The sequence below is a fragment of the Neofelis nebulosa genome, chromosome 10 (assembly GCF_028018385.1).
Source record: "Neofelis nebulosa isolate mNeoNeb1 chromosome 10, mNeoNeb1.pri, whole genome shotgun sequence".
In the NCBI taxonomy this organism is placed as follows: Eukaryota; Metazoa; Chordata; class Mammalia; order Carnivora; family Felidae; genus Neofelis; species Neofelis nebulosa.
The window spans coordinates 12,037,183-12,052,570 of NC_080791.1; the positions used below are offsets into that span (position 1 = coordinate 12,037,183).

The following is a 15,388-nucleotide window of genomic DNA, read 5'->3' on the forward strand; positions in this document are numbered from 1 at the left end:
CACAGACCACCCTCTCAGGCAGGTGGAGCTGAGCACCCCGGCACCTCCTGGGGTTCTTGCTGGCCCTCAGAGGTTGGGAGGCTTCAGAGGGCTGTACCTTGTGACTCTGCTTGCGGTCCCCTCCCAATGGCCACGGCAGTCTCACTGTTGCCAGAGTGGGCCCTGCAGGTCCGGGGGCCCCTGGACCAAGCTGGGTTAGTGCTGGTGTGCTGGCGTCATCACTGTGCCCCTTCCAGGAGAGGCCTGGACAGATTGCACACCCAGAAGAACATAGGGGCCTGGCCCTGTGCTTTCTAAAGTCAGACAGACCTTGGGCATTTTCAAATCCCAGCTCTGCCTCTTCGGACTGTGTGACCTTAGGCAGGTTATTTAACCGCTCTGTTTTTCCATTCGTAAAAAAGAGGGAGGAGGATGCCTGCCTAGTGGGGTTGGTTGCAAGTTTTCAATGAGATGGCGGCACAGGTAAGCAGCAGCACAACACCTGTATTCTTCCTTTCCCTCGTGCGCACTGAGGCTGGGAGCGAAACCGCGCTCCTGCTTTGTGCCCGGCCTTCCCTGGACCTGGATGCAGGCAGCGACTGCTGGCAGGATGGAGCATGGCTCCAGCTGCCCAGGCCTCTGAGTATCTGCAGGGGTGGCTGTGAAGGGAGGGGGAGGGTCTGGCCTTCCCACTAGTTCATCTTAAACCCAGCCACGAATGGGACTGAGGCAGCGAGAGTGGACCCCTGCTTTGCTGTCTCTGTTGGGTGACCCGGGAAGCAGCAAGGTCCTCATGCTGTCCTTCTCTTCACCCCACTACCTATGTGAAGCTCCTTGATTCCACACAGAATAGACAGAGCTCCGCCCTTCCTCCCCCTCTGGGCTGGGTTGACAGATGCTAGGCCTGTCTACCCTTCCCACTTACTTGCATCCTTCACACAGGGCAGGGCGATGCAGGGCTGAGCACAGGTTATATCACCCAGATGCCACCAAGAGGGGAGAGATGAGCTTCCCAGGGGAGCTGACACGCTGAGGGAAACAGGATCCAAGATGGCGGGCAGTGAGCCACCAGTTAGGACTCAGATGGTGGGTGTAGATACTTCCTCATGGGCTGCTGTACCCAGAATGGCTGTGGCTCCAGAACAGGTTGATCAGAAAGTGGGCTGATAATAGAAAATAGCAGCCTGTTTGTGTAGGGTACCATAATTCACCTGTGCTTCTGATGAGTGCAGGGAATGACCAGACAGAGTGAAATGGAAATCTCATGGCGCTCCTTAGCTTAAAGCCCTTTGACAATTGCCCATTGGTCTTGGGACGCAGCCTAAACATCTTCATGTGGTTTTCGAGACCCCACATGACCTGGCCCTGCCTGCTGGTTTGGCCTTCCCCTCCACTGTCTCCCCATCTCTCCAGCTGTGTTGTTCTTCTCTCTGATCCTCCAATCAACTATGTTTCTTTCCAGAGTGTTCAGGGATGCTCTCTCCCGGGTGGGGGGTGACATCTACAACGGCAGCAGAGACTTTGTCCAGTTTTCCATGGTTATATCCCCAGTGCCCAAAAGAGAGTGCCCCTTATAGAAGGTACTAGAATAATATTTGTTGAATGAATGGACTCTTAAGTGAAAGGAAGAGAGAGCTGGTTAAAAGAATAGGGTCTGTTGGGGTGCCTGGGTGGCTCAGTCAGTTAAGCTCAGCTTCAGCTCAGGTCATGATCTCGCAGTTCGTGGGTTCCAGCCCCGCATTGGGCTCTGTGCTGACAGCTCAGAGCCTGGAGCCTGCTTCAGATTCTGTGTCTACCTATTTCTCTGACCCTCCCCTGCTCACACTCTGTTTCTCTCTCTCTCTCAAAAATAAATAAACATTAAAAAAAAAAATTAAAAGAAAAGAATAGAGTCTGTGGCTAGCCTCCGGAGAGGATTCAGACCCAGGCAGCCGGTGTTCGAACGGCGTGTCTGCAGCTTCTGAACTCTGGGGGAGCTTTGGACAAGTTGCTCAGTCTGTCTGTGTGCCTCATTTGCCTTATCTGAAAGGTGAGGTGGTAGAGATGGGATTTTAAAGCAGTTATGTTCGAGCAATGGCTTGGGTGCGTATTACCGTCTTCGTTACGTGATTCCTCACAGAGGCCACCCTGACTTCCCAGTACCCTGCCTTTGACACAGCACTACACGCGGCTGCTGACGCACATTTATTGTTGCGACACATCCGATCCTCTCTTTCTCCTCTCTCTTTAGGTTCCGTGAGGGTGAGCGGTAAGTTGATGTTGTCCACCATTGCAGTGGCACGCTGGGTGCTCCATCAACGCTGGATGTGCCTTTGGGTCTGCCCCTGAGCTTGGGGGATTGGAGGCACTGGTCCTGTTCCTGGCTCTTGCTCTCTCGTCTGGACCTGGACGAGTAAAGAATGGCCTTGCGCTCCGCCCCCCTGAGGCTCTCCCCGCTCCTCTTTCCCACAGGCACGGACATGGCTGTCTTCTGTCTGCTGTGCGGGAAGCGTTTCCAGGCTCAGAGCGCGCTCCAGCAGCACATGGAGGTCCACGCGGGCGTCCGCAGCTACACCTGCAGCGAGTGCAACCGCACCTTCCCCAGCCACACCGCCCTCAAACGTCACCTGCGCTCGCACACAGGTAGGCCCGTGTAGGTGGCGGGTGGATGGTCGGGGTCTCTGGGAACCCGTGTCTGGATTTACCTCCAAAAATCTGGAGTGGAGCTGTGAGGTCGAGTCGGCCCTCCGCCCTTCTTGGTTCGAGGTGGGCATGCGGGCACCTCCGTGGTGCACGTACGTGTTCGTTGTTCTCCCCATCCCACCCTGGGGGTCTGGGGTTTCCAGTCTCTGTGTGTTCCACACAGCAGGTGGTCGTTAGAGATGCAGGCTCTTGGGTCCCACCTTCGGAAACTTTGACTTAGCGGATGTGGGTGGGATCCGAGACTCCGCGTCCTTGATATATATTCTCAAAAGACTCTGAGGCAGGTGGACCCAAAACCTAGTTCGGGAAAAAAAACTACCTGTTTGGTCTCAACCATTTGCCACAGCCTCCACCCCACGACCATTCGCTCCTGAAGTCCCCCTCGGGCTCCTAAGGGAATGTTGCAAGAGTGGTCCTGCTGGCTCTAAAATAACAGAAGCAAATTTTCTATCCTTAGCCCTTAACCTTGCTTAGGGGAGATGATGAGGGTTTATGAACAATGAGCCAGAGGACGGGAGAGGAAGGTGGTTGTGAGTCAGGGGGCTGGGCCCTGTGCCCCACCCTCTAGATGGACCCTGAGGGCCGAGGGGCAGATCGATCCCCTAGCAAGGTAATGGGTGACTTAAATTCATCCCTTTCTCTGTGACAAAATTGGGTCTTTACTGACTGTACATGGAGAAAGGAGTGTCCCTCTCTGAGTCTGCATGTGTCTCTGCTTGTGCGTGCTCTGTCCTGGGTTTGGAGTGGGAGTGGGGGACAGGGTGGGCCCGGGAGACAGAGAGGCACGCTCCGTATCGGGGTGTATAATGGGGCGTATGCTCATGTCTGTTGAAGGGGGTAGAAAAAGTTGTGTGCCTCAAGACAGGAAATGGTAGGACCCTCTCTCTCCTCATTCTTGGGTCTTATCACAGCTCTGGGATTAAGTACACAGGCCAGGCCTCTCGTAGGTGGCAGGCTTTGCGGAATGAGGAAGGGGCTTTACTTATCCTGCACCGAGCAGGCCTGTCCTGCCAGTGGTGTGCATCTTCATCAAGGAGCTCCCCCACCCCCAACCCCGCTCATGCTTTTTGATGCCATTCACTTCAGGGGAGCATATTGCCTTCACATCACTTGATTTGCTTAGAACTATTCAGGCTCGCTGGCATAGGACAAGGAGAGGTCCCATAAGGTAGGTTCCCAACAAGAAGGGCTCAGGAGGAGGGAATATCAATGAGGACTTTCTCTAGTGACTGTATAAGCAACCCCTGTGGTATAGGCACCAGCCTGTCCACACCTCCCCCACTGGGTCCCCAAGTTCAACCTTAATGAACAAAGTGGCCAGTTACCTTTCAACCACTTAGAAGCATGCTGCCGGGTCGAACCAGTGTGGGCTTCATGGGACCTGAATGGTCCCAGCCCTGTGAAGTCCACCCAGGATGTGCCCTGCTCTTCCCTTCTGGGAGTGCAGACGTCAGAATATCACCTGCCCCTGTGTCAGTCATGCACAGATCTGTGGGGAGGGGCTATTCCAGACATAGTTTGGGAGAAGCAACTTGCTTGATCTAGGAAATAGAGCACGTGTGCTACCCACGCACACATATACACACCCATCGATTTTCACCCCGGCGAGGCCCTGTGCACACAAGCTGTATGTATACAGGCCGAGCACACCCCCACACACAATGCCTCATTAATATTCCATTGTTCTTGGCCCCGTTGCTGCTGGGGCCGGGTGTTTAGCATCGGCAGCTGTGTTTTGTAGGTTAGTCCAGCCGCGCTCTTGGCATTGATGGATCCCTGATTCACACGGCTCATCATATAATAAACTCTCAGCTGTGCTAAAGGGAGGGGCCAGAGGAGGCGCTGGATTGGGGCCGGGCCGGTGCCAGGGAAACCACCAGGTGAGGACAGGCCGCTGGGGTCACAGATGCACTGGGCAGGCCAGAGGGGCTCTAATTAGTCTCGTTTGTCCTGCACTTAATGTCAAGCTCATTAAAGAGGGTACAGAGTTAATCAACGTGCCACAAATTGGATTTTGAGTTCTGCAGCCAGTTTTGTGTACATTTTGGCCACAGTGACACCATTAAGTCTCAGGGTGAGGGTTTTAGGCCAGGTGCTTGCCATGCTTCAAAGTGCATGTGTGTGCGTGTGTCTTTTTTTTTTTTTTTTTTTTTTCCCCTCCGAGTTCCACTTTACTCCTTTCCCGGGGCTGACTCTGGAGATTTCCTATTCAAACTCATTTAACATGTGATCCACTTCATAATTAAATTCATAAAAATCTGATCAAACAAACCTCTCTGCCTTAACCCTTTGTTTTTTGAACTCTCAGGGCCCCCCTCTGGAGGGGAAGGGCACAGACGGTGGCTCTCCGCCCCCCGCCTCCCCCGGCCGGGTGGCTGCCGATGTACGTTTTAATTACCGGGCTCTCGCTGAAGTCTCACGTGGCCCTTGCTTTATTTATTTATTTATATCTTAATGAGGATACTGAATCCTTGATTAAAGTCGTTATCGTTGCCAATTCGGCAAGGAGGGGAAGTCGGATGTCAGACGGCGGGGGGTGGCTGCGTGTGCAGGCGTCTGCACGGGGAGAGGGGCACACGGGCACAGGCCCGCACAGACTGACCCTCAGCCGGACAGACACGCAGCTAATTAGGACCAGCGTGTGCACGGACCTCTGCTCCCTTTGGGCTGGCGGTCAGGGACCGGGTGGTCTGCACAAGCCTGGCAGCCAGAGGGCAGGCAGGTGCCGAGAACCCCAGGATTCAGTCCGGCCCCGGATCTGCACGTACCTCTGAGCCAGGGCTGGGCCCCGTAGGTCGGGAGGAATTCGTGTCGAGGGACGGCTCTGCTCTTGCGCCTTCTCCTGTCCGACGCCTCGTGGGAGCGCTCCCACCCTACCCCTCCATGACTTCTTGTAGGGAGAGAGCCTGCAGTGAGCAGACCCCAGCATCCACTCCCCATAGAGCCCTAAAAACCCTTCAGAACCATCAGAAGAGATGAGAATTTATGTGGGCACAGGGGCCTGCGTTAGAGAGGGGGGAGGTTGGGTTGGCGGCCTGAGGAGGAGAGAGACAAGAGAGTAAAATATCATTTTAAAGAGGAAGTGAAGGCACAGGCATGCGAGTCTATAACGAGGAGGACAATTTATGCCCAGGCACGAGTGCGGTTTGACATGGGGATAATGAAAAAACGTAGGTCATTGTGGATGACTTAAACCTTCAGCAGCTGAAGAAAATGTATGAAATGCAGAGGACATTACACGGTTGGCAGGCTCGCGCATCTGCAGAGGGACAAGTGAAATACAGTGGGCCATTCTTTACCATAAACTGTGGTTGTTGGAGATGCAGCCCAGAGAAATTGTAATTACAGTGACAAGACGAATCAGCGATATTTAAATATTCATGAACAAAGTCTGGGGTGATCAATCTATCTTTATTGTCTGTGCCTTCACTCCTGTAATAAATAAGTAGCTGAAGTCCTCACCTTTCAGCCCCCGAAGCCCCCGCGTTGGGTGGTTCAAAGAAAGAGATAGTGGATCCCTACACCCCGGCTTCTCACCCTCCAGAGGACTGCAGAGTGGGAAGCGCAGGAAGGGAGGCTGATTGGGCACTGATTCCAGGCCATGGGCGACAGCTCTCCCCGCTGGGTGGAGGGAGCCGGTAACAACTTCATCTACCCCCCAGTTCCCGAGCGCCTGCTCTGGGCGTCCCAGTGCTCCGTACCGAGGCAACGGGGATGCATGAGACCCCCTTCTTACCCTGGAGGGGCTTCCACTCTAGAGGCACCGAGGGCATGACAGGAGACACACGGTACAGCGTGTCACTTAGCGGTCTTAATGAGTATCGCGTGTCCACACTCTTGGAACCAGACCTGAATCCCGACTCAGCTGCTTACAAGCTGTTTGACTTTACACATCATCTATCTCTCAGCCTCTCGTTCTTCTCCTCTGTACAGTGAGAATCCTGTGTTTCTTGCTAAAATAACAAAATGCTAGACATTTCTTCTCTTTGGGGACAGAAGAAAGAGAGTGACTCAATTTGTCTGGAGGGCGGGGGATGGCTACAGGGAATCTTCCACACCATGGTGATGTGTGAGCTGGGCTTTGAAGGATGACTAGGAGTTTGCTGGGCAGAAAAGAAGAAATCAAGCAGAGAGCATAGCTGCTGAAACTAAGGAGGAGGGAGAGAGCAGAAAGCATTTGGGCGGGGTGGGGGGTGGGCAGTGTGATCTAGTTGTTCCTCAGATTGGAGGGTTGTTTTTGAGGAGGGGGGAGTCAGTCAGGCTAACATGGCTTTTGCCCCTGACCTACAGAAAAGGAAGAGAAGGGAGCTGAGGAGCTGGGGGACAAGGTTTCAAAGCCCACAGGTCTGCTTTCCCTTTGTGGGGGCCTGCTTTCTAGGGATTGCTGTTCATCCCTGAACCAAATGGGCTCTCTCTTCCTGAGACTGGCCCTTGACCCATGGGCAACCGAGGGGCCACAGTAAAGTACGGACCTGTGTGAACACACTATTCACATTGGGAGCTGGAGGGGGGGGGGGGGGGCCCAGGTCTTTCCATGGTCTTTGGAGAATGGTGGTGAATGCAGGCAGTCTCCTCTTCCTAGCGTACTGAATGTGGCTTGTGGTCTCCTAAAGAGGGAGCGGGGAGAGGCAAGGCCTTGATCCAGCCCTTTGTCCCCACAGGCGACCATCCCTATGAGTGTGAGTTCTGTGGCAGCTGCTTCCGGGACGAGAGCACGCTCAAGAGCCACAAACGCATCCACACGGGTGAGAAACCCTATGAGTGCAATGGCTGTGGGAAGAAGTTCAGCCTCAAGCACCAGCTGGAGACGCACTATAGGGTGCATACAGGTACTGAAGACCGGTGAGGGCACCTGAGCTGGGGCAGGGACCTGGGTGAGGGGTAAGGGGCAGGTGGCTCTCCAGGGCAGCCCGGGCGAGGATGGTCCAGGACTTACCCCAAGACTGGAACGTGACTCTGGTGAAGGTTAGCACGATGGCCCAGGTGCCACCGCCCGGGGTCAAGGTCGAGGCAGACATTGCTAATTGATCATGGCACGCTTTCCAGGGGCCCCGACTGGCCTTCCAGGCAGTCATGCCAACGGCTTGCAGTTTGTGCGTCCTGATTTGGGGTCAAGTTGGTCTGCTTACTGAAAAGTAGAGGCTGGGATGGTTTCTTGTTACTGGGGGTTAGAGTAAGAACTGGGGGGTGGGCACTGAGTCTGGTCTCCAGGCACTCAGCTCTGGAGAGCTGAGACACTGTTGGGTTGAGTTCTTCTCAGAAATCAGAGGGGCAGGTGTATTTACTAACCCCTCTTCATGTATAACGTTGTAGCATTTCACAGGGCTTTCACATTCCTTTTTATGCAAGAGAAATGTGATCACAGGGTGGGGTCTGAGGACAGAACGAGTAGACATGGCCATGGTGTCCAGAATTGCCAGATTCGGGGGCAGTGGAAGGCTGGAGCTGGCCTGCAGTGGCCCGTGAAACCCCATCTTGCCCATCTCTTCCCAAGTGCAGTGACATCACCTCAGTCGCTTAAAAGCAGCCGGGGTCAGAGTAGTCCCAACATGGCCATGGGCAACTGCTACAGAATCGGGCCTTTTTGGAGAGCCAGTTGTTAACTGCTTCCCAGCAGCACATTGCAGGTTGGGGGGATGGTGGGTATTCAGAAGGACCTCCCATGAGGATACGAGGCGTAGTGAAAGCTAGTGGAATCTGGTAAACTTGAAGCCTCCTCTGATCAGGGGAAGCAGCCGTCCTGACCAGAAGACGGTGGGGAGAGGTGACTGAGGGGTGACTGAGGACAGGTTGTGCTGGCCGAGGGGAGAGTATGCTTCCATAGGAGGTGGGGGGATAAAGGAGGCAACAAGAAGAGGATGTGTGGTGTCATAGCTGTGTGTTCTCGCCTCCAGCCTGGGCCATAAGGAAAGCCTCGGGTGGGGTGCTTGCTGCTGACAGCTAGAGTCCCTCCCGGTATTTTCCAGAGCCCTGGGGCTTCCTTAGCCCCCTGCTGGGGATGTGACCTGGTGAGCCGATCATTAAATGCATTGGTGGTGACTATTGTAAATAGCAGGTCGATAGTTAGATCACTTTGGCTGTTCATTACTTCATTATTTGCTGGGGCCTCTGCACAGAGGAGTATTGATAGCGAGATGGCTGGCCAGTTAATTACTGTATCGAAACAAGGTTCCCTCACACCCTCTGCTCAGCTCCAGGGGACTCTAACTGGGAGGAGGCTGGGCAGCAGCTAGGGTGTGGCAGGGCACTCCCAGGCTCTCTGTCCCTCACTGCTCTCTAGCCCCCCTGGGAAGGCAGGGTCCAGCCTTAGAGGAGTAGGCATCCCAAATGGAACACATTTGAAGGAAAGGATTCCCTCATTTTCATCCCCCTCCTCCCTACCAGCTGTAGCCTCAAAACAACTGTATCCCCGTGTTCCCCTAGAAGGAATATCCCGAAGGACTTTCAGGGCCTCACTGTCCCTTCTCTAGACCCCCATATCCTTTCTCCGGAAGGTAAGATTCTGGGCCTTTGGGAGGGTTAAATAGAATGAGGCAGGGCTAAGGGTGTGCTTGGCAACAGGGCAGCCCCTTGGTACGTGTGGCTGCTGAAATGAGGAACCATGGAGTCCCTCTGAGCCACTGAGCATGTAGTTCCAGAGGCACTAGCCACGCTTCAGGTGCTCAGTAGCTCTCTGTGGCCAATGGCTACCATATTGGATGGTGTATCCACACTTCAGGTGCTTAGTAGTTCCGTGTGGCCAGGGGCGACCATACTGGATGGTGCCTCCGTGCTTCAGGTGCTCAGTAGCTCTTTGTGGCCTGTGGCTACCGTATTGGATGGTGCATCTGTCGTCGCATAAAGTTCTAGTGGGAGGTGCTAAACTAGAGGGGCCCAAGTCTCCAGCGAGCGAGGGCCCAGAGCAGCCCTGGCGAGACCCTCACGGCTCTATCCCTGTGTCCTGGCTCTCTCCTGCCCTCCCCCCACAGGTGAGAAGCCCTTTGAGTGTAAGCTGTGCCACCAGCGCTCCCGGGACTACTCGGCCATGATTAAGCACCTGCGCACGCACAACGGCGCCTCCCCCTACCAGTGCACCATCTGCACGGAATACTGCCCCAGCCTCTCCTCTATGCAGAAGCACATGAAGGGCCACAAGCCCGAGGAGATCCCGCCCGACTGGAGGATAGAGAAGACTTACCTCTACCTGTGCTACGTGTGAGGCAAGACGGCGGCAGTGGCGGGGGAGCGGGCAGCCGGGAGAGAAGAGTTAGGGCAGGATGAAGTCGAGGAAGGACTGTGGAAAAAAAAGAAAGAAAAAGACAAAAAAAAAAGGAAATAGAAAAAAAGAAAAAAAAAGAGAGAGAGAAGAAAAAGGAAACCTGATAGCTGTCTGGCCTGGGACTCTCTCTGGGGCTCCAAGTGACCTGGATGCCCCGCCACCACCCCTCCCCGGCGGCCTCTGTCCCTCCTCCCTGGCTGGAGGTTGGCTTCATTTTCTTGGGTTGGGGTGAGCATGGTTTGTTTAGCTCACTTGGTGGTATATTTTTCTCTTCCCTCCACCCAGACCCTCCTTTTGCATCCAGAAGTGGAGGCTAGGGAGGGGGTGAGGGGTGCTGTGGTCAGAGCCAAACAATCTTTGCCTGTCGCCCTCAGAGGGAGGGGGCCCGCAGGTGGTGGGGCTGGGTTGGGTCACAGTCACTAGTCGAAGGTCACATGGCAGCTCTGGGGGCAGAGTGGAGTGGGAGGGGCTCTCCTTCCCTCCCACCACTCAGTTCATTTGTAGCCCCCCACCCCCCAGCTCTGCCGCTGCTCGGGGTGTCCCCTCAAGGTGTTCGGAAGCCTCATGGCTCTTGCCCCTCCCCCAGCTCCTTGCTCCCTGCCTCCAAGAGGCCCCTCCCAAGTGCAGGGGTGCCCAGCCCCTCATGCATCAGGCAGCGCCTTCCCTCCTGGCTTAGCTCCCTAGCTGGGAAGCTGCATTGGACTCCACAGCCCCCTCACCCCACCCTCCGCTTTCTGAGAACACAAAATAAACGGAGTACCCCACCCTAGTCAAGCCCTGTCATGAGCGAGGTTCCTGCTGAGCTGCTTTCGCTTCCAAAATGGGAAAACATAACTAACCCTATACTGTCCCACCAAGCAAACCAACACCAATCCCTACCACCCCTATTTCAGGCCCTAGGAGAAGGCGTCTGTGAAAGGGCTCATTGTCCGAGGGAAGGATGTGCCCAGATGTGTCCTACACCTGGAGAAGGGGACGCCCTGCCCGGGGATTGGGCTAGCTGGTTGGGGGTGGGGACCCCAGCCCTGGTCCAGAGAGCAGCACAGAGTTCCTGGCTCTCAGGGCAACCCCCCCCCCCCCACAAGTTCCCAGGGAGGAGGAAGGAGAGGAGGAAGAGGAGTAGAAAGCGCTTTGGCCCTTATGTAAATGTTTTGCTTCTTTTCTGTGTCCCTGTTCCCCTGTTAGCACATTGTACTTGAATTACCTCAGTTTTTTGTGACCTCATGAGCTTTTTTAACCCCTGTATCTCTTTTTTGGTTGGGGGTTGGAGGAAATGGGGAGGACGTTCTTTTCTGTTTCTTGTATAAATTAATAGTTGGTTTAGTAGACCTCAGCTGGCCACGGCCCTTTGCCATCCCAGCTGGACAGAGCTGGACAGAAGGAGTGGAGTACTCAGGATCAGGACGTGAGAGCCGGGGTCAGCAGAAGGTGGGCGAAAGGGAGGGTGTGTCAGGGGCACTCTGGAGTCACCGTTGGCTCTGCCCAGGGCCTCCCAGAGGCCTCTGTACCCAGCAAGGGTTCAGCCTAAAACACTCTGGAGAAGATCCTACCTTTCTTAGAATTTGCTGGGTCCTTTGGGCCTGGGGGCCTGTATAATTCAGATCCCTGCAACCGTGTGGCCCCGCCTCTGTGTGCGTTATCATTGCCAAAATGGGTCTAATTTGCAGGGCTGGCGTGGGGATGAGCCGGCCTCTGTTTTGTTGCGTTAGGGTGGGGGTGTTGTTTTTCTAAAAGCTACCTCTTACGTTCCTCCAGTTCTTCTTTTGTTCCCTTGCTGCCTCCCTTTCTGCTGCTCTGTTTCCCTCCTTCCCCCCAACCTCCCCACCCTGAATTTTGGAAAGCACGTTTGCAATATTTGGTTCGCTTTGGGATGGGCCCTCCGTTTCATCTCATGCTTTATTTGTAAGAGTTGTGTTTGTTTGTTTGTCTTCTTTTTTTTCTTTCCTTTCTCTCTCTGAGAAAGTTGTGGCTGCGTTTTTATCTTAGGGTTTTAAAAGTGGTTTTGGGGAAGTGGTTTTGGGGAGAAGGGTTGTGAGGGCTCTAGGGAAGTCGGAGGGATGGGTGCTGCTGTGACCACCCCCCTGTCCCTCGGCCCCGTCCCTCCTGCCCTCCCCTGCAATCCTGCCCACCAAATTTGAAGGCCTTAAAAATTGTGTGTGGGGGGATCGGAACTTGGGGGGACCGTGTCACTAGACTGTCGGTCGGGGATGGTCAGGTAAGGAGGATGCTCTTTTGCAGTTGTAATAATGACTTAGTGCTTTGGAAAGGACAAAAAAAGTTGAACTATGTGACTAGAGCAGTTGTCGTATTGATAATGTGAAAAGAGGCAAATCATCTGGGGGAGGGGTGGTCTGTAAGAAATGTTTATGCACTATGCTTCCTCCCCCAGCCTGGGAAGAAGGGGGTCTGTAAACCCCCGAAAACAATATTTTAACAGCAAGATCTCTTGCAACTTCGGTGGGGAAGGAAAAAAAAAAAAAAGAAACTATTCCATAGACGTAGCTGACACCTCTCACTCGCCCCCACCCTTCCCACGCAGCCTGGGTCTCCTGCCCTGTTCATAAAAGCTGAGAGGGTTGAGCTAATATTTACAAATTGTAATATTTTTGTAATGTTTGTTAGTTCCTTCGTCAGTTCTACAGGACCTTGCCCTTTTTTCCTTTTGTAATGTGAATAGGAAAGAAAAAAGACAAAAAAAAAAAAAATCCACCACCGCCACCACCAAAATACCCCTCTGTGTGTGTGTGTGCGCGCGTGTGCTTTTTGTGTGTGGTTGTGTGTTCAGTCACGCAGTATTGTTGTAATCTGGTGTTGCAGCATCGGATGGTACTAAGTGAGCACCTGTCTGCCCCCCACCGTCCCTGAGGGACCCTAGCAGGGAAATGAGGACAGAGGGTCAGGATGGGTGGTTTCTGAAGGATACTGAATGGGAGACGCCTGTGTTGGCTTTGCTCTCCCCTCCTCCCCGACGAAGCCTCGACACCTGGATAGAGTCCAACATGCCTCTTTGCTAGGTTCCTACTCACAAAGATGAAGTAATTCTGACCTTGCCAAGGCCTTCTTTGCCAGGCCTAAGGGCCAAGGCGAAGGTCAAAAATTATCTGGAGTCTTCAGATGTGTCTGAATAAAGGGGGCTGGGGAGACTAGGAGGGCAGAGGGTGCTGTCTCCCCAGGTGAGAGCTGAGTGTTACTTCCCTCTCCATTCTGCCATCTGGCCCCTTGGCCACCTGCTGCCTTTAGCTGTGTTATCGCTGACGACCCGCCCTGCTACTGCCTTACCCAGCATTAGCAAAACTTCTCCAGCCGGGAAAGTCCGAGCTGCTTAATGGTCCCTTTCTAGTGTTCAGCTCCTACAGGCGTGTCCCTTAATGCTTTTGGTGACATTTACCCATCATGTGCTCTTTCCCTATTCACTCCTTCACTCATTCAAAGCATTAAAATCCTATGTGTATATAGGATAGACAAATATATAGATATATATATATATAGCAAGAGAGAGATATAAAATAGTAAATATCATTGCTGCTTTGGGCTGCTTTGGAGGAGGCCACGGATACGGGGAAGGTAGATCTGGGGTGCAGGGGTGGGTAGGGAGGCTGGGGGCCCCAGTGATTCAGTACAATCCAGGGATGCAATGCGGGCTTGTTTAGTCTTTGTGCCTGAACGTTTCTCCATGTGTAGAAAAAAAACACAATATTTGCTGCAATTTTTCACAAGTGTATGGTACCCTTCTGGATGCTGTTGGTACGGCCGGCTGCAGGGGTGAGCAGTGGTGGGGCAGCCTTTGGACTGTCCAGTGAGGGTGGCGGGCAGGACGAGATTTGTGGAGAGTCCCCTGCAAGTCCAGTAAGAGTGAAAGCTGGGCACCACGTGTTAGAGGAGCAGAGAAAGATCAGACTCTGTTCATTTTTCCTGGGCCTCTGTCCTATCTTTTTCCTCTTCCATCTGGTTTCCTCCTTCCTGGAGCTTCATGGCGGCACTTCCTTGGACGTTTCAGTAGGAGGGAAGAAAGCCAGACTGACCCTGCTCCGTGGCGCTCATGGGTGGAGGAGAAGGCAGAGCCAGCCGGGAGAGGGTGCGAGAGAGACCAGGGAGGTTGGGTCAGGGGAAGAGGGTGGGGAGAGAGGGGTGCAGGCCTCGCAGGCCTGTCGGCTGCCGGCCCTGCCTTCCTGGGTCCCTTGATGGCCCACTTTGCAGACAGGGTACCAGCCTCCTGGTGTGTGTCATAGAATTTGTTCACGTAGTGTTATGCATGATCTTTGTGAGGTTACAAAGCCGTGGTGGTGCACCATGACATCCAACCCATATATATAAAGATAAATATATATATATATGTATGTAAATTATAGCACTGGGGGCCCCCGCTGCCCTGCTGGACCAAGCAAAACTAAGCCTTTTGGTTTGGGTATTATGTTCCGTTTTGTTACTTGTTTGTTTCTGTGGCTTGTCTTCTGTGGTGACAGCACAAGAATTCGTGTTTTTAATTAATTGACGTTCTAGTTCATGTCTACCTCAGCACCTCCTCTTAGCCTAATTTTAGGAGGCTGCCCAACTTTGTTTCTTCAATTTTACCGGTTACTTTTTTTTTTTTTTTTTGTACAAATCTCTCTCTCCCCGCCCTCCCTCCCCCTTCCCCCCTCCCCCCTTGCCCCTGCCCAGCCCCAGCCCTGCTTGCCAGTCCCTCTGTGGTCTAGTCCCCATGTCACCCAATGTCAGTGCGGTCCTGGTCGCAGCTTTCCGCATCTGCCTTCGTTCCGTGTAGATTGATGCGTTTCTTTGTAATTTCAGTGTTTCTGACAAGATTTAAAAAGGAAAAAAAAAAAAAAAAAGAAAAAAATGAATTTACTGCTGCAGGTTTTTTTTCTCTCTCCATGTGTCACTAAGTGAAGTTTGTGCCTTCTATAGCAAAGAGAATATTTTTTACATCCTACTAACAGTAGATTTTTTTGTAGTGAACATTTTTTGTATTTTTATTTATAAGTCTCATAAGAAAAATAGCAATGTTCAGTTGTATACCTTGAATCTGCAGTTAGAAGAGAATAAAGTTAATTCAGTTGTCTCTGGCTTGAAGTGTCCCCTTTTTTAAAAAAAAAAAAAAAAAGAAAAAAGCTGCTTTGTTTTTTTTTTGACGTTTCTGGGGTGGGTAACACTGGAGGAACTGAGATTTCTGGCTGGGGATGGGGGAAGAGAAAGTTCTGGTGTAGTTCTGCGGCCTTTTATGCCATATTTTCCAAGGCACATGCCCACTTTGCAATGTATGTTTCTAATACTTTTTCTTTTAAAGATAGCATTAAATACCCTATCGTTTGATCCTGGGAACAATGTATGGAGTCAACACCATAGACGTTCACGCAGTAGCTCAGATCAGTTACTGCTGTGAGCTCTGGGAATTCAGTGGGGGACAGGACGGAACCCCTGTCCTCGAGGAGCAGACATCCCAGTGAGCCCCAGAGCCGGAACCCTCTTGCT

General features: G+C 53.0%; 1 protein-coding gene across 4 annotated transcripts in view; it reads left to right on the top strand.

Moving 5' to 3' along the window:
* Positions 1-14,983, top strand: part of ZBTB16 (zinc finger and BTB domain containing 16) — a 194,093-nt gene extending 179,110 nt beyond the window's left edge. For all 4 annotated transcript variants that reach the window (XM_058686783.1, XM_058686781.1, XM_058686780.1 and 1 more), the window contains 3 exons: positions 2,431-2,601; positions 7,323-7,490; positions 9,630-14,983. In XM_058686783.1, coding sequence (XP_058542766.1) covers positions 2,431-2,601; positions 7,323-7,490; positions 9,630-9,859 — 569 coding nt within the window. In that variant the 3' untranslated portion in view covers positions 9,860-14,983. The remainder of the gene's footprint in view (positions 1-2,430; positions 2,602-7,322; positions 7,491-9,629) is intronic.
* The last annotated feature ends 405 nt before the right edge of the window (positions 14,984-15,388 follow it).